This window comes from Salminus brasiliensis, chromosome 18 (genome assembly GCF_030463535.1).
Source record: "Salminus brasiliensis chromosome 18, fSalBra1.hap2, whole genome shotgun sequence".
Taxonomy (NCBI): Eukaryota; Metazoa; Chordata; class Actinopteri; order Characiformes; family Bryconidae; genus Salminus; species Salminus brasiliensis.
The window spans coordinates 21,594,891-21,619,031 of NC_132895.1; the positions used below are offsets into that span (position 1 = coordinate 21,594,891).

At 40.3% G+C, this 24,141-nt stretch overlaps 1 protein-coding gene across 8 annotated transcripts in view; it reads right to left on the minus strand.

Moving 5' to 3' along the window:
• mark2a (MAP/microtubule affinity-regulating kinase 2a) overlaps positions 1 to 24,141 on the minus strand; it is a 40,666-nt gene that overhangs the window by 13,102 nt on the left and 3,423 nt on the right. For 5 of the 8 annotated variants that reach the window (XM_072661604.1, XM_072661603.1, XM_072661600.1 and 2 more), the window contains exons 2-14: positions 8,283 to 8,456; positions 6,994 to 7,047; positions 6,621 to 6,669; positions 6,352 to 6,417; positions 5,456 to 5,526; positions 5,287 to 5,343; positions 4,937 to 5,173; positions 4,714 to 4,833; positions 4,376 to 4,514; positions 3,914 to 4,026; positions 3,648 to 3,768; positions 3,385 to 3,530; positions 2,299 to 2,387 (exon numbers count right to left, since the gene is read on the minus strand). In XM_072661604.1, the coding sequence (XP_072517705.1) occupies positions 2,299 to 2,387; positions 3,385 to 3,530; positions 3,648 to 3,768; positions 3,914 to 4,026; positions 4,376 to 4,514; positions 4,714 to 4,833; positions 4,937 to 5,173; positions 5,287 to 5,343; positions 5,456 to 5,526; positions 6,352 to 6,417; positions 6,621 to 6,669; positions 6,994 to 7,047; positions 8,283 to 8,456 (1,436 nt within the window). The remainder of the gene's footprint in view (positions 1 to 2,298; positions 2,388 to 3,384; positions 3,531 to 3,647; positions 3,769 to 3,913; positions 4,027 to 4,375; positions 4,515 to 4,713; positions 4,834 to 4,936; positions 5,174 to 5,286; positions 5,344 to 5,455; positions 5,527 to 6,351; positions 6,418 to 6,620; positions 6,670 to 6,993; positions 7,048 to 8,282; positions 8,457 to 24,141) is intronic. The other 3 variants (XM_072661602.1, XM_072661599.1, XM_072661601.1) reach the window with 3 other exon arrangements.

A 24,141-nucleotide genomic window follows, 5' to 3' on the forward strand; every position in this document is an offset into this window, starting at 1 on the left:
CAACCCTCTCCTGAAACCCCCTCAGGTAGAGGGGGTGGGAGTAGGGTGTGAAGTGCACAGGTTAGAGAGGGCTCTGATGAGAAATGGTCGCTGGTCGAGGGGAGGGATGGATGGGGTGCAGGAACAAAAACTATAATAACACCAACATTTATTGCACAAAACAGCACTAATAATGCAGGCTGGTCTTCACAGATTGCCAGTATGGTTGGGAATAAATGCATACATTGAGGAGCCAAAACATTAAAACCAAATATGCTGACAGTCATCTGAGTGCTACCAAAACTGCTATGTTAACCCTACCAAACCTATGAAAGTGTCCGGTGGTATCTGGAACAAAGATGTTAATCCTCAGATTCTCATCCGACCATTCAACCTTCTTGCAGACAGGTAGTAGCATGGGCACTCTGTGGTCTACAGCTACACAACAGGGTGTGATGTACTGTGTTCCTACCGTAATCATAAAAAATTCCTTTCTGACTATTCCACCTAGCTGGGATTGGCCTCACACACCGATGAGACTTGGCTGCCTAACATCCTGTTGCCCGTTTTTGTTTTGTCCCTCCTCAGACCAAGCAGACAATTAAACAAGGAAAACCCCATAAGCTTTGCCGTTTTGGAGATGCTCCAACCCCTAACAACATTTTGGACCTTGTTATTTGTCCTTCAGATCTTCACGCCTGACCATTTCTCCGACATCCAGCATGCTATGAGGACCAACTGTTCAGACTACAATTTGCGCAAAAGCACAACATACACTGCAGTTACGGGAAAATTAACATTCACTTCATTTACAAGTGGACTTAATGTTTTGGCTCATCAGTGTATATAAATTAAGCATCAAAATGAGGACAAACTTCCATTATCTTAGCATAGCAATTATACTAGGAAATGCAAAGCATTATCAAATCAAATCATGAGCTTAACAAGCTTATATTTTAAGTTTGGTTATTCATTAAATAGGTTAATCAGGTGAAATGGATGATAATGAAATCTCTGGTACAATCTGGAACAGCATGATTTACATAAGCAACAAAAGCAACAAGAAGCCTAAAAGCTGTTTTTAAAAACAAACAAACAATTTGAATATGCAGAATTTGTATATTAATGGAAATTAGTGAACATGTACGTGTTGTGGGTGCATGGACGAGTGCCCAGAGTGCGGACAGTGAAACAAAAGAGCGGTCTTGTTCAGGGCACTACTTTCAAAGCTTTCAGGGCACTACTTTCAAATTTTCCTTACAAATGTGCCACCTTGGAGCAAACATCTGTAGGGTGAGTATTAGACCAAACAGAACTGAAAAGCAGATGCAATGATCTCTCTTACATGTGTGCAACTGCATGTGGGACGTGACGAGTGTAGTCAGCACTATGCTACTAGACTTCTTTGCTGTTTTGTGTGACGTGACGTCTACCATTCAGCATTCTGCCAGCACTACAGATCTCGAGAACACCTACAGAGCCAAGCTGACATCGTGGCTCTTTCCTCTCTCTATCTCTGGCCTAGTTGCAGGAGGTGCCAGAATCTGTAAACCCAGATTAGGCAACGAAGTTGTGTATATCAGGGTTAATCTGTGTAATTCCTGAATGTGTGTCAATGTTTAAAGCACTTGCCACTTGCCTCAACACTTAGCCACTTTAAAGGAAGTGAGAGGTTACGGCAACTGGTGGCTAAACTCTTATCAGGTTCTCATGCAAGACTCATGTGAACTACTGACTCTCAAGATGAGGCAACTAAGCAATCACTAAATATTTTCATCTGTATGCCTGAGATTAAATAATATTAACCCATTAGGTGTTGCCTGAGATGTTCCAACAAAAAAGGTATTTTATTTCTTTTCCAGTACCAAAACGCCATCAACAACAGTACAGTGGACCATGTATTACCTCCAGCAGTGCATAACAGGCACAGAGATGACACTTGGTCTTTAGCATTTTAATACTACTAACACCCAAAGGTGCTGCAAATCCTGCAGTCCGGATTTTAGCCTCATGCTGCGCTAAAGCAGAAGGCCAAATGCGTGCGAGTGTGTGTACATAACGGGATTATGTTTCCCATGCTGGCACGATGGCAGCCAGACTGGGTCAAGAGCAGCTTGTCACTTCACTGCAAACACTGCAGTCCACACATACACACAGAGTCTCAAATATATGTTGCACATGCAATGAAACCCCTTCAGAAAATGAGTTAAATTTTCCATAGAAGCTCTGCACCAGATGCACTCACGCGACACCGTAAATCAGTGCATGTGCCATTCTTTCTCATTTGAATGTGTGTATGTGCATTGCATGTTTGCTTACCTGTCTTTGCCGTTCTGTACACCCAGAGTAGATCTCTCAGCAACAGGGGAGCTCCTTCCACGACTTGTACCAGTAGAGAGGATGCTGTTCTGTTCAGCACAGAAAAAAGAAATTATTGTTACTATTAAGGAGTGTAACAATAGATCGATACAACATTGTCAATGTGACCTAAGATCACAATAAATTTAACCTACAGCAGTCTTTCTCTATGAGATATGCATGTTCAGTAAAGATGCCGCAGATAGAATTTTATAGGCAATGAATTTTCCAAATGCATTTCCAAAGGAGTACCCAAATACCTGTTCTTTACAAACGTATAATAATTTGAATATATTAGTGTGCTTTTAGTAGAGAGAGAGTATGGAGCCTTGTTCAAGGGCCCAACAGTTGCAGCTTAGCAGACCCAGGTATCAAACAACCCTGTGATCAATAACCCAGAGCTCTAACCACTGAGCCACTGCTGCCCTACATGTCTGTTTTTATAGTGCACAGCACATAGTGGTGGACAGGCTACTCAGATGAGCTGTAACGTTTATATGAGATGAGTAACTGTAATTAACTGACCATTTAATCCAAGTGTGTGGTTTTTTTTTTATGTAATTTGTAATATGAACAAGCAGATTATTGTTCTTAATGTAAATTATTTCTGATTGTTTATCTATGGGAAATAAACAAAATACAGAAATTCTGCTAATTTTACAAAGGACTTTTAAAACAAATTTTATTTGTATTTTACATTTTTGACAAATAATTCCCAAATAAATGTGCTGTTTCAGATGAAGCTGGCTTTTTCAAAGGCAATTCCAGTTATTGGAAAAAACGTAAATATCAGCTCTGATCTTCAGCCCAGACAATAATCAGTTGATCTCTACACAATTGAGCTGTTTTTTTGTTTTTGTTTTTAAACAGATATATGGAAGTATATTCCATTGCCATTCCACATACTTCAGAGGTATTAATTAACATTCCAGTACAAAAAGTCTCTGCCTAACCCCAGCTCTGCAGGGGTTATGATTACGAGACTGTAGTCATGGTAAGCACATTGCTACGCAGTGGACAGTTGTCCTGCAGAAAATGTGAACTCACAGTGGAGGGGGTCGGGGTTTTCTTGCGGTCGCCTGTAGCCAGAGGGCTTGGGGGAACTTTAGCGGAGCTGCCTGAGCTTTTTCTCCCGTAGTCTTCAGCTGCATGCTTACTATCCCCCTGAGAGCGCTTGGAAGGGGCAGACGAACCTACAGCAATAAAAGCAGCAAAGACGCACAAAGAGGTACAAAAATAAGCACGACAGGACAGCCAAAGAATTCAAAAGCAAATGACAGCGTTGCTGGGGCAAGCTAAATTTGTCTTACTTTGCTCTGTAGATCTGCGGGACTTCTGATTGGAGGTACTGCGTTGTACCTTATGAGAAGGTGACTGGGCATTGTTTGTGAGGTCAATGCTTGGGCGGGGTTTTGTTGTGAGTTCGTCCAGCTGAGAGAAAAAGAAAAAATGTAAAAATAAGAGAAATAAAGAAAACCGAGGTTTACATGTCACTTTCCTGCCGAATATCTGCGACCTGCATTTTCTGCAACAACGGTCATGTGTTATCCAAAATACAAGAGAACCTCTTTTATACCTCCGAATTCCTATAGTCCAGTAATAGGTATGTTGCCATGACTTCATCATATTTCTGGTTGACAAGGGAGTCCTGTATCTTCTCTTGAGAGTATCCCATCTGCAGCATAATGTCTAGAAAGAGTAGGAACAGGTTGGTTACAATCAAAAGCAAGCATCTATAGACCTGATTAAGTCAAAATAAATGAATGGTTAGACAAGCAGAAATATAAATTAAAAGTGTTGCACATTTAAATAAATAAAAAAAATGCAAAATTGAGGCGACCAAACACTTAAGACAATGATACACAGACAGAGAAGACAACACACCAACATAAACATCAGCCAGTTAGTTCAACTCACAGACAATGATCTGCACCTGGAAGGATTAATCCCAGCACCAAGTCACTAAACCACCACCCATCTCTTTCTCTCCCCCCTCCCCATAGTCCCCCAGGCCACAGGCACCAGACGTCTGCCCCACCTCTCTTCCAACCCCCTGCACTGCTGGGGTGCTGACCTGTCCTCTTGGGGTCCTTGTAGTCGGGCTGGGGCTCAACGTAAGGCTTAAGCTCTTCCTCTTCATAGCCCACGTTCATCCACCGGTCCTTCATGATCTGCTGCTAGACATAAGCAGAGAGAGGAGCAAAGATAACAAGGACTAGGTTACAGGTTATGGTCGGCGGCTGGCCCACCCACCCACTCACCCACTCACTCACCCACTCACCCACTCACTCACTCACTCACTCACTCACTCACTCACTCACTCACTCACTCACTCACTGCCAGGATTGAGACCATCATGTAGGTACCAGTACTAACCTCAAGACTACCTCTTTTGGTTGGGTTGAGAATAAGGAATTTCTTCAGTAAGTTCTCACAGTCTGTGGACATGTAGAAAGGGATTCTGTACTTGCCTCTAAGAACACGTTCACGCAGCTCCTGCAAAACCAAGTGAAAAGGCTCTTTAGAAATAAAACAAGTCACAAGCCCAGTTAGAACTTCCTAGCTGTTCATCAGATCTCCATTAAAGACTTGAGCTCACCTTTAGGTTCTGCCCATCAAAGGGCAGTGACCCACTGACCAGTGTGTAAAGGATTACTCCCAAACTCCAGACATCCACTTCTGGGCCATCATACTTCTTTCCCTGGAAGAGTTCTGGTGCTGCATACGGAGGGCTGCCGCAAAACGTGTCCAGCTTGTTTCCCAGAGTGAACTCATTACTGAAGCCAAAGTCAGCAATCTTAATGTTCATGTCCGCATCCAGGAGCAGGTTTTCGGCCTAGGCACGCAAAGAAACCACTAAACATCTCAACCACCTTGCTTTGCTTGAATAAGGCTCGAGATAAAACAACCAGCCGTTCTGAAACTGAAAAAGGAAAAGAAAGCACTTACCTTAAGGTCTCTATGAACGATGCACTTCTGGTGACAGTACTGCACTGCTGAAACAATCTGTTTATAGAAACAAATTGTTAACATTTGATGGTTTTTCAAGAGAATCACACAGGTATCAAATTTTACAATCTAGGAGTCTGCTCAAACCTCCAACCATACACAGTCTCACCTGTCTGAATTTGGCTCTTGCTTCTTTCTCTTTCATTCTGCCATGGGCAACCAGGTAATCAAACACCTCTCCTAAAGAAGCAGAAACAAGCCAAAAGAGGAAGAGTTAGATGTGGACAATGGTTTAACACAGAGTCTATGGTGTAGCCTACGCAAATAGCCTACACTTATAGATGTGCAAGGATACGTCTGCATCACTCTACAGTCAAAACACTAGTCTGGCAGGAGTGGGAGGTTCTTAATGCCAACGTGTTGCCTGACTTGGCATATTACTAACAAAGACATCAGAAACTGAGGTTATTACGTGGTAGTTGAAACAAAATAACTGTTTAAAATGTACTAAAATTCCTTAGAGAAGACGGTGGAGCGTCTGTATGGCCGCTGGACGGAGACAGAAGAAAGGCGGGGGTTTTTTCTGTGCTTGTCCGACCGCTGAGACACACAGACGAGGAAATGCAGGTTGTTTGATCCTTTGGTTCGTCATGTGAAACCATTTATCTCAGTGTTTGCACAATCATGACCTATGTTCACCTAACTGAACTTAAAATGTGGTGCTGAAGGTGGAATAAAGACACAACCAAACAGACCAATCACAGTTGTTGCGTTCTGCATTTCTGATAAGGTGTGCATCAGTAGTCTACATGTAGGCTACAACTTACATTTGATGCAGAAGCATAAATTGGCCTTAAGTAAAGAGAGACCGAGAGCTAAAAAAAGCTTGCTTACTGTAGAGCACTGCAACAAAAGCCACCATCTGAGTATGTGGTCAGGAGGTCCACTAAACCTGGGCTAGACACTTAAAACCGTTTATCTCTGCTGAGGTATGCATTGTTGTGTGTAGAGTATTTCACCATGAGATGAGGTGATTTAGAAGGACAGATGAGGGAGAGCTCTGACCTCCACTGGCATACTCCATAACCAGGTAAAGAGTCTTCTCAGTCTCGATCACCTCAAATAGTTTCACTATATGGAAAAGAAGACAGACATGAGAAAAATAAAAAAATGAGAAAAAAAAAAAAAAAAAAAAAATCTTTATTTTATGAATGTTTTATTCTGATTCGAACACTGGACAAAGCAGACACTCAGAATAACAACATTAATGGAAAATACAATAAAACTATTCTAAATGAGCATGATGTCCATTTTATCGTGCAAGTAAACCTTACCAATATTTGGGTGATTCAACAGCTTCATGATCCTAACTTCCCGAAATAGCTGCAAACAAGATATAGAAGGGACTGTGCTTGATGTGCAGCAGATACATCATATCACATATTTATGTTTGAATGTACAGGGCAAGGAATTCACCCATCCCAAGTTCTAACCCAACCCCTCACCACAGGAAGCATTCGAGTCGAATTTCCTGTAATTAGCTGCCTCTCTGCAGAATAAAAGCGTTTCCAGGACGAGGCAGCTGGGAGGTTCTCATATGAGAATGTGGAGACGTTTACCACCAAAGCAACTGGAGTGCTGTAAGAAGTTCATTCTCTTCTGAAATTGAGTGTCAAAAAAAGCATCAAACATAAAACACTACCTCACCTTTTGGAGACTGGAGGAGTTGAGCTGAGTCTTGTCTATAATTTTCACAGCCACCTGAATAACAGAGTTTAAAGTTAGTCTTCTCAGTGGGTGCATTTCATTTGCCATGAAGTGAATTAAGTAGACAGAATAATTAGATCCAAAAGTCCACTACCAGCAACACTGGTCCACATTTTATTTCCCCTAATGCTTTTCAGCATATGAAGGGGGGAAAGAATGCTTCTCTTGCTCTACTGAATAAGGATCATATGAAACAAAGTGTAGATAAATGAAAGAACCAATGAAAATATATCATCTGAAGTGAAACCCTAAAACTGCAGTTTGACGTCAGCTCTGACTGATCCTCCTATAGATCACAATCTAAGGTCTTCAGGAAACAATTCACCATGCCAGCTGGAAATTACAGAGTAAGCCTCATTCAGTGCACATACACAATTATGCGCTCTGTTCCTCTAAAACCAGTTTATTGAAACACGTGGTCTGTTAGAGTGTCAGACACAATGTAGGCACGCGGTCACACATTACCAGGCCCAAGGGATCCAAAACAAGTTGAGTGGGGAGGAACTGAATGTTAAGTGTGTTCTGGTAAGTGGAGAAACCGTCATGATGCACTGTAATCCCACCGAACTGTGAGCAGGGCTACAGAGTATGGCTTAGTTTTCTGCCTTTCCGATGAATTTAGAGGACAGTGAATACTACTGGGGCAACCTTTTTTTTATATTTCTTTTGTTAATTTACTTCATCTGCCTCCAAGCATTAAGAAGGATGCTATGGGATTGCAATAGTGTTCATTTACAGGTGGGGCATCGGTCTGATGCTCTTATTCAGAGCAACTTACATCTGAATCATGTTACACACGTAGGCTAAGGATCTTGCCAAAGCACTCTAATTAGTGTTGCATGGTGAGCTCTCTCAGTCTGAAAACCAAACCACAGCCTGCCACAGGGAGGGCAACATTGTTACCCACTAGGCTACAGCAACCAGCAAACTACCAAAAACCTACTGATTTTTTTTTTTTCCACAAACATTATGTTGTTCCTAAGTCATGGATGTCCAATCTTTTCCACAAAGGGCCAGTTTGTCCAGCAGATAGTCCAACAGATTCCACTTGTTTAAATCAATTAGCCAGTCTTTAAACATCTGGTCATAAATGTGCTTCTACTAGGCTGGAATGAAAACCTGTAGCCATACTGGCCCTTTTGACCTCAAAATAGTCTTGTTGTTCAGACACAGTGAAATATCAGCAGGTACTACTTGGAGAAATGCAAGCCAGACATATTGATCCTCACCTCTTTCCCTGTGAGGACATGTCGAGCCAACTTGACCTTGGCAAAGTTGCCCTTTCCGATGGTCTTCAGAAGCCGGTAATTACCGATGTGTGGCTGGTCGTCTGATGTGGTGGCCTGTGGGTTGCGGCTATGGCTCATGTTGGAGCGCCCCCCGGACTTGGAGTCGGTGTGAGTCTGCAAAAACAAAAACAGAAGACTGGTTTAAATCTTTAATCCTAAAGCTTAATCTTTTTTCCTTCTTGCTTATGACTGTCTAAATACATTTTTCACAAGGCAAAAAAAAAACCCTGAGAGAAAAATGACTGGTAGTTTACTGGTTAATAAAATCCCCACAAAGTCTTATGTAATACCTACTGGATAGCGCTGTCGCCAGGCTAAGTCTGACTACATTAGCAAGCAGAAAGGATGGCAGAGGCAGGGATGGCAGATGAAGGGCAGAGAAATGGACAATTGAGAAGAAAAAAGGAAAAGTCAGGACAAGAGGAGAAAATTGGAATAAGCAAGTTCATACTGAAGGGGACAAACACATAAAATGTTTTCTTACACAAAGTGAGGGCAAAAAGACCAAAGAACAGGAGAATGGACAGAATAAGCTTGAGTGGAAACGGAGGATATCTGTTTACGTGTCAGCTCATTCTGTGCTCATTCCGAAACAGTATGTCAATTGTGGTCCTCTGCTCTCTGCGCTCTCACCCCTGCTCGCTATGACCACAGTGTGAGGACAGACTGTTAACCAGTGAGGTGAGCACATAAACGTGGACAGACATGCTATTGTTGTGATTAATGCAGAGTTAACAGAAGAAACTGCAACTGCTAACTCGCTCCATTACGACTGATGTAAGTACTGCAGTCTGAATCACTGTACCATCATTACTGCTGAAACTAAATCCCTCAACCCCAAAATGTTAAAGTTTAACCTTTTAAAATATCTGAAAACAAAGTATATGTCCAAACATTTGTGAAATAGGTTATAATGAGTGAATTCAACTATTTTAGGTTGCATTCATCACGGACACCCTGTAAAACAGGGGCGGGGAAACCCCTCCCAGTCTTGGAGGGATGGACTCTGGCACAGTTATTCCTTTTCCTGCTCAAGCACACCTGAATCAATTCACCCTTTAATTGCCAGGTGTAGTAGATGTGTTGGAGCAGGGAAATCAGCAACCTGTGCTGGACTCCAGCTCCCCAACCCTGCTGTATAAGCCTAAAATCACCATGTCCGGTGTCAAGCGTCAGAGGAGTATATCCTCTATTCCTGTCTGAATAGCGGGTCAAAAGTGTGTGGACACCCCCTAAATAAAAAATTAAAGATACTAAAAAGGTTTCTGACCGCTCCTACAATTTGTATTCAGTCTCAGAGTACATGTATGTCAGATCTTAAACGACCAGTGATCTTAACCATTTTCTGTACTGCAAAACAAAAATGTAATTGCTTCCAATTGCTCTAGTGATTCTTCAATCATTTGGACCCCACATTGTTAATATGGTTATGAGACCATATGGTGGAAACATCCAGGTACTAGAAACTCACTGGTCCTGTCGCGATTGTTTGTCGCCTGGATGAGAGTTTCCTCACTGAGGAGACATGTACAATGTTTATTACAGACATTCCCTAGATAAACAAATGTAATCTGAATGTAGCTAAAGGACAGCATTTGCAATGAAATCGTACTCAGTTTCAATCAAATTTCCAATAACAATTTGATATCATTTCCGCATCACAATTCGGGAAAGGTTTCCGTATTAGAAAGTTTGGGTTCTATGATTTAGAAAGTGCTCAAAAGGTACCAGAGGATTCAGATTAATGCCGTCTGAGACTAAAATACGAAAAAAAAAATGCTCCCCCCCCTCCCCTTGAACATTAGGTAACATTTGCCTGAAAAAAACACAAAAAAAACAGGTAAAGTTATTTGAATCTGGAGTAGACCACCACTGCATTCAACAAAAAACAATAGGTAATACTGCCTGTAATTTTCAGATGAGGGAGAAAACCAGTCATGGCCTATTTGGACAGAAATAAAATCACAGAGGAGCTCCTATGAAGCAGAAAGAATCACCCAGGGTCCCTGGGTGGGTTTAATGCTGTCTGAAAAGTTGTTTACTTAATGTATTTAAAATACAAATATTAATTTTTAGTAAGTAATGAGAAAGGAGTCAGAATTCAGGTAATTTTATTCAAACTGACAGTCCTAGTACGGCCCTTGTTGGGGAGGTACTTGAGTTAGTTTCACAGAGGTGTAGTTGAAACCGTGATATCGCAATGTAAAATCGTCACAATGTGTACTGTGGTAATTTTACATAGACTCAACAGTAGATTATACAAACTCTGGAAACTGGAAAAGTCTGGAAAGTCTTTTAAATGTTTTTTACTTTGAATTCTGTCTTTTTTTTCCAAATATTGTGCAAGTATTGAATCGTAAACCAGGTATCAAGAATGGAATCATTGTTACACCACTAATCGTGAACTTACTTGAACTTACACTCTGCAGCAATAAGCACTTAATTTATTTGTCAGCGGAGCTGTTAAAAAGGGGACAGATTATCCATGTCAGTTATCATTTTGCTGCTCACCGTTCCTTTTCCAGTCATGGACAGCCCAACAGATGCATGTGTCTGCATACTAATACAGTCTGTCTGATTAAAAGTGTTACCATTTACCATTGTTAATTCTTTTTCTAAGCATACATAAACAGCCATCCTGACTTCACCAATTGAATGAAGTTCTGAATGCAATCAAGTCCTTACAGAAACGCTCCAAAATCTAGTAGAAAGCCTTCCCTGGGCAGTACAGGAACGAAAGCAGGGTAAACCTGATTTCAGAAGAAACAATGAATGGGAGATCCTCCCAATATTCTCCCCATAGAGTGTACTTTGCAACCTGTTGGGAGTTAACAGTCCAGATTATACTGTTCCAGGGATGGTATGTGCAGATTGTAGTTTGAATGAATCATGCAGTCTTATTTCTTTATTTATTCATCATTTCATCTATTTATTAATATCTTTTAAGCACTGTTATTTAAAACATCAGACCCATCTGCTTTGTAGCAGACAAAAGGTGAAATGCAAGTTAGAGAGAGGCAATTCAGTGATTGACTGCAGTGGGGGAACCATACGCTCCGCAGGCATTTTCTAATACAACAGGGTTTTAAAAACCATCATAAAAGGACTGGATTCAAACATACCATGCTTGCACTGAAGAGATGAACCACCATTAGGTTCTGTTACACAAGTCTGTCTGCGTGCTGGTCTGCCTGTTCTGTTTGTCTAGTGATGGGTTTAAATTGCTGTAATTATCTGCTTGCAGCAAGCAAACTGCAAAGGGAAGTTTTTTTTTCTTTTGCCCTTACAAGGTTCACAGCAAGACACTTCTCAGAGCATTACACTTAGGCCTAACAATATCAGTTATTGCACAATGCCGTGGACCACCTCGAACAGGCGTGCATGCACACAGAACACACAGGAAACCAGTTGCTGAAAGGCTTTTCTTCACAGGTTAAAACACCATTTCAGCAATAACGCAAAAAGGGGTTAACAGGATAGTCTTGGAATCGTACAAAGCGAGCCCCTGTTTCCTTAAGGCACAGAAAAATCAGCAGCCCGTTTGAAAAGACAGCTCTAAACGCACAAAGCCTCGGACATTGCTACTCACGCAAACACAGAAGTGGCTCATCACTTCCCTTTCTCTTCAGCAATCTATAGAGGGAAACTGATCATAACACACTAAAGCCTCACGTCTCCCTGCGTGTAACAGACACACGGGGAGTATTTGCTGGCAGTACTGCAGGGTGGTGTGTAACTCGCAGCCTACTAAACTGTAGCGAGGACCCGCAGCGAGACAGCAATGCAGTCTTCATTCTCACACAGCTCTGACCTTCACCACAGCCTGCTCTGCTGGCTCATAATCCCTCGCTTAGAACCACACTGATCTAGACAACGCGCACACGAAATCTCGTCCATATTTGTAGCAGCCTTGACGATGTTCAGATTTCCTACATTTTAGCAGAATTTACAATGCTTTTGCATTTAACTGCAAGTATATCGTCACGGTCAGGCAAAATAAAATAAAAAATGTTTTAATTGTTTTGGACAATTTCAAATGTGGTTGTTCTTTACATTACATTTGAAGTTTTGTGAGTAAGAGCCCAATAGAAATGCTCCAAAATGACAATGTAATTATCATGTAATCATTTTACACTGACAAGTTTTTTTGACAAGGATTTCTTTCCCCTGTAAAGTTGCTGCTTTGGAGATATCAGGTTTGTCTAGTGTCACAACAGCAATAATAGTTTTGGTATTGTTTAAAATATGAGCATGTTGACAATTATAGTCATTACAAAGGCATAAATTCGGCTGTCAACCGTCAAAACATCAGAAAGACATTTCAACTGTACCTCAACAAACCAATACTGCGGCATATTATCTACTAGGGAAAAAAAAGCAGCGCAGCAACAGCAACAGAGCAGCAACAGTAAATTATGTAGCATTGGTGTATTCACTCATCTGAAGGGGAAGCCTCAAATATACCACAACAAAAATAAATAAATAAATAAATAAATAAATAATCATACAGCAGTGAAGCTTTGTGTACTCAGATTTTTGTCAGCTAGTGCTGCTAATGTTTAACTTTCTAATGCAGGCGATTTTTCAATTGAACAATACGCAAAGGTAGATTTAGGCCGATCAGTGTTTTCAGCTCGATTGGTCCATGTTCGGACCCTCACTGTGCTGAGCTAAGTGATGGACTCTCGAGAGGGGTATCCAGTTAGTGGTGTTAAGAGTCTGCACATTAGTTTTACCCATTGCATAAATATTTGGCAAATACAGTCCATTTCAGCTCAACATGAAGTACAACACTGGCTTTAACTGGTTTCTGCAGCTGTGTGAGATTTCCTTGTGAATTACCTTGCACAGAGCTGCTGTAATCCTTAACAAATGATTAGATAGTTCCTCGGGATCCGGTTAATTGGAGAGATATCAGACTATTGCATATTTTGGCTAGAAAAAGGCAGAATGACCTATACATAGCCAAACAACTCTACTATACACATAAGTGACATTTATCTTCAACAGTCTGGTTTATTGAACGGTGGGCAGCAGTAATGCTATTTACACTAATTATACATGCAGAGTTTAATTTATCATGGTTCTTAAGTCAAACGATTTAACAGGTTTTGATGCACTGGTCACTGCACTCTTTTCCTACACTCTAAATGTTGCTGCTTGATCACAGACTAGTCTTCCACCTCCGACAGGGAGGAGAGAGCACAGAACAGTGTGACTGGCTAAAACATTGATGTTCATTCTTACGTAAGCAAACACACAAGTAAAACACAATGGGCAACACCGAGGTCAGCAAAAATGACTGAGGTCATGTCCATATATTGTACGATAGGTCGATAACGTAATTATCGTGACAGGCCTAATCAGTTTGCTCAGCACCAATGCGAACAGAACAGCTTAGAAACACGAACATTAGGAACTACAACAGAGCATAATCTCCACACCTCGCAAATGACCGTTCCTTAACAACATAAGAGGAAGGAGAAAAAGCAGGCCGAATTACCCAGAGGGACAGGAAGCTTCTTTCACACCCTCATAAATCTCTTGTCATCAGCACTCAGCTAAAGCGAGATGAAGCTTAACATCACATGCTGGACATACTGCTCTCGTCTGGCTCACACTAAACCTGCCTCCACCTGGACAACATATAATTACAGAACACTGAGCAAACGGACATCAGCCACTTAAAGGAAACCACTGAATAGAGAACAGAAGCCTGAAAGAAAGACCAAGTCAACAATACATTCTTCATAAAGGCTTATTTAAAAAGTACAGAAGAACCATTTCTAGGCGGTCAACTACTTACAAACTCAATTTATATCAATTTATAATAAACATTCTTGAGATATAAAAACGGCTCACTGTTTGGTTTCTCTTAGAGGAAGAAACGTAGCCCGACTGAGACTAAACCTAAATGTATTTTTAAGGCACTTACACATAGTATCGGTATGGGCAAGAAAGCACCGATACCACGAAGCTTACTGGCGCTCTAATTTAAATGTTCTAGGTGGGTTAAAAAGAAATAAACAATGTTTACACAACTAGTAAAAGCCAATAATAAAGTTACCACAGACATTTAATGGAACTTTTACATTAGACTTTTTGTTTTGTTGAGTTTCAGCAGCTTGTTTAAAGGCCACACACTGAAATTTAGTACCTTTTTACACAGAGCCATGTACTTTAATGCGAAATTGCTGCATAAACCCTTCTGGTTTCTAAACTGGCATTTTCTTTACATTTTAAACACAGATTAAAGAGCTGTTGGTCAATCTTAGCAAGAGTAAGCTTCCCTACTTGCATGTGCTACGGCATTCTGACGATACCTGATACCATTCATGAATAAACCATATACCTGACCATCTGGGAATAAGTTACTTAAGGCATAAAGACTGACGTAATCATTACTTTCCTAACTTAAACTAACAAATTTACCCAATTTCTGTTTATTGGTCACTAAAATTAATAACTGTGCTGGACCTCTGTACAGTGTTGTCTGGGCTCAGGACCTTTATTCTGAAAGTCGAAGTCTGTGTGACTAAAGAGAAGCTAGCAGCTCCTCCTATCTCTGTTCTCCTTATATGGAAGACAAGCTAGATTACTTACTGATAGTTAATGACAGGTCAAGGGTACCATGCTGGTTAGATAGGGGAAGTCTTGCTGTTTGATATGATACGTGTAAGATGTATGCAAGTTATTCTAATCCTAGGTTATGAAGCATAGAATACAGTCAGTGCGAGAATCGGGTTCTGTCAATAGATCAGTCCGATGGATCAGACGAATTATCTGATAAGCTAATTTTCAGTCCAGCTAATTTTATTAGTATCGGGGCCTGATATCCGATCATAGTATCGGATCAGTGCATCCCTTTTTTTAGCCATTTATTGAGTATTTAAGTCAAAGTTGGTACTAAGTATAGGCAGATACTTGAAAATATGGTATTGGAATGGGGGGAAAAAATAGTACTGGTGTATCCCTTGCATTTTTGTGACAGTTTCGCAATCTAAAAAAAAAATTTAATTAATTAATTCATTCATTCATTCATTAATTAAAAAAAAAAGGTTGTCAATTGTTTCTTTAATAAACAGACTATTTATTCCACTGTCAAAACAATCAGCAGACCACTGGAGTACTAACACAACAGACACACAGCCCTAGAGCTTAAACACAGACGCTCATGATAAAGTTGAGGACGGACATGTTCTAAGCTGCAAAAGGTCTTTGTAGCATTTTTAACTGACGCCCACGTGTTGATAGCATGAATGGATGACCCAGAGGATGGTTACAGAGGCCAAGGGAGCTCAGCCTAAAATAGGACACATATGCTGGCCTGGCCTCTCTGGGGGTCCTAGCAGAGAGGAACAGCTTCCCCAAGCACACAGCACAACAGGAAGTTGGCGTAATTTGCGGAAGTACAGTAATAATTGGGGTGGGGGTGGGAATACAGGCAACATGGTGCAAAAACTGTGTTCGGCGAGTCCAGAATCAACGTGTCTGGGTTTGTCTGGAGGAGTGGCTGTGAGCGAGAGAAAGAGTGAGCGCCCTGCAAGAAGTCGACTTCAGACAAGATCTGACATGCCAAGACAGCTGCAAATAGACAATGGAACTGTGTGGGAGTGATCGTATGAAAGAGACTGAGCCATCCTAAAAGGTTTTCACCAGCCTGACAGCCTAAGGAGAGTACAGAGCCCTATTAAATGCTACATTAGCGCGTGTATCACACATGGACCCCATATCATTAATTGTCACTCAAACATATTTTAAAAAATATATATATAAAATAAAAAAAGGCTCTGAGATTCTTTTATGATTGATTTAAAAATTGCATTTTATGCACAGCCACAAAGTGATCATCTATTTCTCTGAAACACAGAACAACTACAGAATAAAATACAATACTTTACAAATGTACTCAAATAAAATCATATTACAACACCAAGATTAAATGCAAATAGAACAGAAAGAATTAATTTAAATGACGGGTTTAAATTAAGGCAAAACATGAAAGACTTTCAACAGGTAATTAAGATTATTAAGCAATTAACAGGATGGGCTGTGGTCCATGGATTCTTTTGAGGAATCACAAGGAAGAGTGATTTGATTGTGCTAGAAATGAGAATGTGACCATTCAAATTCTTAAAAGGTGCTCTAGTAAAACTGTTTCTCTCAATCAAAAAAAAAAAAAAAAAAACAACAAAAAAAAAAAAAACTGACATTGCAATTATACATTAATATTATATACACACACACACAGGAATTCTTGGCAGATGTCAGCGACCCAACATGATATTACAAAAGCACACTCTATATCCAAAATAGAGTAAAAAAAGAGTAAAAAACAATATTAGGCAGATAAAATCTGGAAGATCCGTTACAGAAAATGTGCATTTAGCTTTTCTATCAAATCACTGCTTGTCCTGCGATGTGACAATTGCACATGTGCACATTGCGACAGCGTAGCTGAAACGATGTATTGTGCAGCCCTGCTGTGAACCCCACACACTTTTCAATCAAAAGAAAACTTGGGGGGAAAAAAAACGGGGAAGCAAGTAAGTGCCAAGCTAATAGCTAAGACAGCTATTTCTTGAGCTAGCTAACCACATATTGTGCAAAGAGGACAGCAACACTCCTCTCAACATTTTGGTTCTTCAACCTATGCCATGTGGTTCCTGTGCGCCATAGTGGTGCCAAATAGACTTGCACAACCGCATGTAAACACTTACACAACACAAACAAAGAGACATACTTGCTTATTTATACATTAACGACCAACCTACGATACCCAATAAATGCGGTCTGTGGCATATGTCTTTGCATGGTGGACATGTGATGTGTCACTGAGAATGTGCATTTTATTAATTCTGCCAAACCATGCAACTGCATTGTCTGAATGCAAACATTTGCAATCAACAAACAGCACCTGTCAACAGCCCACTCAAACATGTGGGCTACATTAGTTAATTAATAATCATTTTTCCTTCTTTTTGTTCAAAATTTTGATATCAAATCATGAAAGCAGTGTTGTGAATTGAATCAAATGACTGATAATTATACTAACGATTCATGCATTCAGCTGGAGATAACAGTTTTATCATATAGTACAGTGCCAAAAAAGAAGCCACAAGCCCCATCTTTGCACTTCTTAAGGGCTATATGGTAAGAAAGTAAAATAAGCAGAATACGCAGGGAACCAAAAGCTACAAGCTTTTTTTTTTATTTTTTATTATTTTTTTTTTTTTAAAAGAGTGCATAGTTCATTAGGTTAACCTATCGTTAACAGCTTACAGAAATATCTAGCAACTGATCAAGAACTGAGAGACAGAGAACCAATTACAGTCATGCATGGTTTTTGAGATTGTGTAGAATGACATATTAATTTCACAACAAATGGAATAATGAACGAGACCGATTAGATCAACCCCCCCATACTGTACACACCAGCATGTTCCCTCAAATCCTGATGACAAACCCAGCAGCTTTCTGAGTGAAACAGAAATATTGAGATGGGTCTGCCATGGTTCTACATCTGCTCAAATCAGTGTACAGTAGTTCTATCTGAGCCACACCCATTCAGAAAACAGAGCCAAGCAACTTCTGCCAAAGATTAACCTGGTGGAATTCTCTCTCGGGCTATTCAGAGATATCTCACGCACACTCAGATTCCCATCGACAACAACCGTGAAAACGCTTACTGATTAAGCTACACCTTAGATTCCGTCAGAACAGTATAAATAACTTACTGCAGGACATAAGAACCGCCCCACTCATACTGTAGCAAGGTTTTAATGAGCCACAGATGAACTAGCTCTACCTGTCTCCTTGGAAAAACCAGTTTGCTTCAACACTTGTGCTTCCTTTTTTTCGCTCACATCATTGGGCTAACCACATGCAAGATCCACCCACTCTCTCATGTTAAATTTACTGCACAGGAATGGTCACATTGGTCCAAAACATCTACTACCACATAAGAGTTTGGAAGCACTTGCGATCTTTAAAGCTTTAACTGTATTAATAACCTACTGAATTAAAAAAGTATTAAAAATTCACCCTAAGGAAATTGGTCTTACTCTATTTCAAGTAATTAATGAACAATGGAATAATCATTTTCTGCAAACCCATCATACCTTGAGATTTTATCCCAATTTTATAGGCATTCAGAATATACATTTTTATTTGCTTCAAGTCTAAATGTGCAACTTGCAACCCCCGACCCTTGTAATACTGTATACTGTAGTGATTTGGTATGAAAAAGTGGCCACCATCCAACCCTAGTTTATCGTCTGCTGTTGTGTTTGTAAACAAACTAAATAACCTTTATTGATATTAATAATAGTCATTCAGGTGTGCATTATCCTTACTTGTTATTTGCACAGATGTGGTTTAGTTCACAGTTAGTGTGTTTTGAGTTTAGCCTGCTGTGATTGGCACTCAGCATTTTATGTTTCTAGAGCCCATTTAGCAGTCAACACTGAATGGACGGGTTTACAATGCTGCGTGTGATTTGCGGCTCACGTTAGTGAACGCTCATTGTTCACCACAGAGTTTACAGCCATTGGCTCTCACGCATGCATATGCGCCCCCATATTGACCCTTGTCTGACTGATCTGCTGCTCTGGCTGCTTTGAAGAGCTCTCCAGAGTGAACCCGACCTGTAATACAGCTCTGAAAAAGCTCCTCTACTATACTGATGCATTCACTATTGGTAGTAAGGTCGTTATTGTTTTCCAAACCTTTAGACATTTAATATTACTGTAGTTTTAAGGTTCAAAAAATAATACAATTAAAAATTAAACAATAGATATATGTTGTACATCTTGAGTTGTGTTAGCGTATCATATTGAGACATAGCCCACGCTTCTACATGGTTCAAGACAGCATCAATCTATTCACACTCTAAACAGAAATGTGCAAATGTATAGCAGATTCACAGACTAGACTCCCATCTGAATTGCTGGTCTCAAGACCCTCCTACGTTAGATTGGCTCTGAAACAAGGGGTTTTGGACAGATGAATCTAAACTGGCTGGCATGGGTCTGGTATAAGCCTAACCCTGCTTTTAAAATAGGAATTATGAATCTTAGTGGTTGTGGTGCAGTTTTGCTGCATCAGGACCTTGACTCCTTGCCATCATTGAGGGAATTAGGAATTCTGTGAATTCATAAATGTATGAATTATGTCAGGTCACCTGTGTCTGTGCTGAAGCTCAGCTGGATCATGCAACAAGACAATTCTCCAAAGCAGAAAAGATGATGTAAAGTATTTATTTATTTATTTATTTTAAGTGGCCCAGTTAAAGTCCCAAACGAAACCCTACAGAATCTTATGGCAGGATCTGAAATGCACAGTTCATTGTCAAGGGACTGAACAGGTCACTGAGCCGAAGCAATTCTACAATCAGCATTGAGAGATACTAATTACTACAGAAACTACAGACCATGTTTGGGGGGTATAACCTGCAATTAAAAGGAAAGGGTGCAATCACTTTATACAGGGGACTGGGTATCAATTTCTTTCCCTAATAAATACATGAAACAGCTCACATTGGGGTTTTTTTTCCCTCCGGGCCCCTTTTTATGCATTATTAGGTTTTAGATTAAGATGAAATATCATTCAGAGCTTGCACAAATCCAAGACTTCAGACAAGCACAAACACTTTCACAGCACTGTATAGCGTCCTGTATATTTAGCAGTATGGGATTCACTGCTCAGCTGACAAGCCAATATATCAAAGCTCAATGTTTGATCAATTTCATGTATGCACAAGAGGAGGGGCAGTTCTGAGGACCATGCATTTTATAGACTGAATGGTTATGGCAGCACTGCTGCAATCAGAAGAGCTGAATTTCACCTTCGCTTAGAAGCGGCGCTCTTAGAACTTTCCTGTTGCCATAGAGATCTGTTGCTCAAAACAGTTCCTCGCCCTCCCCGCACCCACCACACACTTCAGCCTCACTGCCGCCTCTTGTCTCACATTCTGCTTTTCCAAATAGACCACAGCAGTACGAGCAGGTCTCAATGACATATGACTTGTCACACACACACACACACACACACACACACACACACACACACACACACACACACACACACACACACACACACCTCTGCTAAGGCACAACTTTGGCACAGTGGTGCTAGGGACCCCTGCTTCTTTTAAGGAACCATTGAGCTGATTTCTGACCAGCAGTGCAGTCTCCAAGACACCGCTAACAGGTCCAAACTGTAAAATGGACAACACCACTTTCAACACAGCACCTTTAAGAATATTTCCTGTTCATTTCATTCAAATTGGCCGTATGCTTCAAGCTACTGGAAAGGGGCAGGAACTGAAATGGTAGAAAGCGAGCACAGGGGTGCACTAGCACAAGCAGAAGGGGTAAATAAAAGAGATGTGTGAGCCAGCTTGTCGTTTATCAGGGTATTAATATCACACCACGGCTATTTCCAGAGCTGGGCAGTGGCAGCCAGAACACAAATAGAGACCAGCTGAACCCTCCTCTTGGCTCCTTCCCCTCCTCCTCATCAGTGAAACACCACTGTGTCCCTGTTCCTAAGAAGCAGGGACCCCATGCAAGGTTCAGGCCTTATGCAGGTTGGCTTAATTGCTTCCTTCAGGTTTAGAAGTTTTATCCACAACAAGATTTTTTTTTTTAACCTTTTTGAGCATACTGTAAAAAGTGACAGTGTCCCCAACGTGTGTGTTCCCAATGTTCCCAAGCCTGGCCCTCGATGACCTCCTGCCCTGGAACAGGTGTGTTGTGAGCAGGTTAAACACTAAAACGCACAGGGCAGGGGATCCTCCAGGATCCGGGTTGGGAACCACTGCTCTATAACCATGTCCAAACGCATGTTTCCTTACAAAGAAAGCCTAATTTGTACCTGTTAATTGCAAATACTAAATTCACAGTTTGGTTAGTCTGTTATTTTTGCACTCTGCATTAATGGCATATTGCCCACCCCTAATTTACAACAGTAAGACAATTCTGATTTAAGATAATTTGTTATCCATAGCTAGATAAAAATGTGTGTGGTGGCACAGGCCTGTCTCGCGCTACAGACTGCCCATGTAAAAAAAAAAAACAAAAAAAAACATTGCAACAGACATCAGGGAGGACAGGTCTTAAACAAACCAGTCTCTATAGAACTCCTATAAACATTCACAATAAACACAGACTTCAGTGACAGCTCTTAATCCACACCCAGCTTAACTGGAAATGTTAGTCAGGACAGAAGAGGCTGAGCAGGGATGAGGACATCAAGAACTACCAAACTAGTCTCACAAGCCTAACTTCTATGGACAGTCAGAGACTCTGGTCAGGTGTAAACAAATTCCAGTATTTTTTCCCAAATTTCCTTCAGAATGGTTGATGTGAAACTGTGCATTCATGAATAACTAACATTAATGACCATACACCTCAGCCTAGAACCTGCCTGCCATGAGGGCTGGGGTAGCATGCTAAAGTAAGGCTTTACCATCAGTTGCAGGGCTGATCAAATTCAACTGTTAAAAGAACAAGAGGTGTGTGTTTGATTTTGGACGAGGTGATGCTCTGTTGAAAATGTTGTCTGTTTCCACAACAGGAAGACAAGTGTATGATCTTCGCTTGCTGTAACTTGCTTATAAAACAATATTTTAGTGCTGTAAGAGCAGTGATCTTCAGCGTTACCAGTAATGAAGCCACAGATGGAGGTGGGTCAGTATGACAATGATGGAAGATATTGTGCAACAGATCTCTCTTTCATCATTGGCTGGTTTTACTGGTATAATGAAAAGAAAGTGGAAAAAAAAGAATGAAGAAGTGGACACCGAGACTGGTTTTAGATACACAACTATGCTTGTTTATACACCAACATGTGTCTATAATTCTCTAAATAACGCTTGCTTGTGATTGAACAAACAGTCAAACATTAGGTATCCAGAGACCTATAAGCCTTCATCGTTTTATATTTTTAATACTGATCATGGCAAAAGTACTATTTTTTTAAATTAAACTAAAAGTTCAAGTTACCATTTAACTACTTCTGACCAACTCCAAACTGTTGTAAAACAACATCTCAGACACCAGACAACATTCTTAACCATTCACTGTAATAAAATGCTCCATGTTGTAGCATTTAGATGCATTAAACTCTTTAAACATTTGATTCCTATCACAAACACTGAATAGTTGTACTAGCCAGGCTTAACATTTCATCTTAAACCACAACATCATGATTTATTATACAGATTTATTATTAAATTTGAATTGCCTTTCAGGGCCGATACCGATCGGCCAATCACTGACACCGTTCAAGAGCAGGGCTTTCCAGATAAAACATGGTTATGCCTAATCATGTAGGGCTTCTGTATGGTTCTCTGTATTGTCTCGAAATGAAATGTACTTCACATCCGCATTTATCAGAATATTAACCTGGAATAACAGAGCCTGATAGAGGCATTAACTTCAATCATGGCAGCCATGTTTCATAAATTCTGTTATTTATCAAAAACAGAAATACTTTATTGATCCCAGGAGGGACATTTCAACTGTAACAACTGCAATATTTCTGATTCTGCTAAATAAGAATTCATGAAACATGAACTATGATCAAGGGAACTGCAATATACCGTGAATGAGGAGCCTCTCGCAGAGCTGCTGTAATTCTTAACTTGAAAATATGACCTAATCGTCTCTCAGGGCAGGCTAAATAAGACATGAGATACCAGCCAATCGCATAATTTGGCTGAAAATTACCCAAAGTTGATGTATAGCCAATGTATTTTTTTATCTCTAGAACTTAAAATAGAGCTACAACAAAAACAGACCCTCATGCAACAAAGTGGCATACAAACATCTTTTTTTGATTATTTACAAGTTGTTACTTGCTTCAAATATTACCCTGGAATAACTCCAAAATTATTTCTATTTTTTTGGTCTTTTATATATCCACTGCTATGCCACTGACTATTTCCTCTCATTTTACCAATCACAGCAGCGCCATCACGAAATGTTTCCATATATGTGACAATTAGGCTAGTTCGGTGTTTAAGCCATTTTTTGTAGTAGTAGTAGTAGTAGTAGCCTTATTTCTTTGTAAAAAAAAAAAAATCAGGAGAGGAACACTGTTAACCACAGCTATTTTCCACAAGACTATTCAAATGAGAGGATTGTTACCACCACAGCTCTAGTAACAAGCAGTTTCTCCTTTAGCAGTATAACTGAACAATAGACTGTTTCAGAAATACATGACTGGAATGATGTGCATACATTTTAGCAACAGAAGCAGCATCCACACTGCTGATCCTGGCTCTTTAACACTCAAGACAATCAATAAAGGACTGAATGAAAACATTGTATATGCAAGACAGAAACCAATATCCTCTTTACATCTCCTCTTTTGGAGGGGGTACTGAAACTATTGGAAGCTAAGAAAAGTTATCGGTATCTCTTCGAACCAGAGTGACATAAGGTTGTACTTAGACAACTTTCTGCTATTGCCTCATCCTTCTCTATACTTTGAGGGCCTAATAGAGACATTAACTTAAATTATGGCAGCCATGTAGGAGCATGTTTCATATTTCATCAATTCTGTTATTCATCATATAAACATCCCTTTTAACTGCTTTAACAATGCAATCATGAGGTTTGTCAATATCAAGCTAGCAGTAGTCATATTTAATGGTAGGTAGGACCTCAACTCTTACATTTCATGCTTGTGATTTGCATCTTCCAGTGCTGAACGATTCCTTGCAGAAGAACTAAAACAGCTCCAAACTTAATCTAAAGAGTGGACGGCATTAAACATTGCTGGAAAGCAAAAC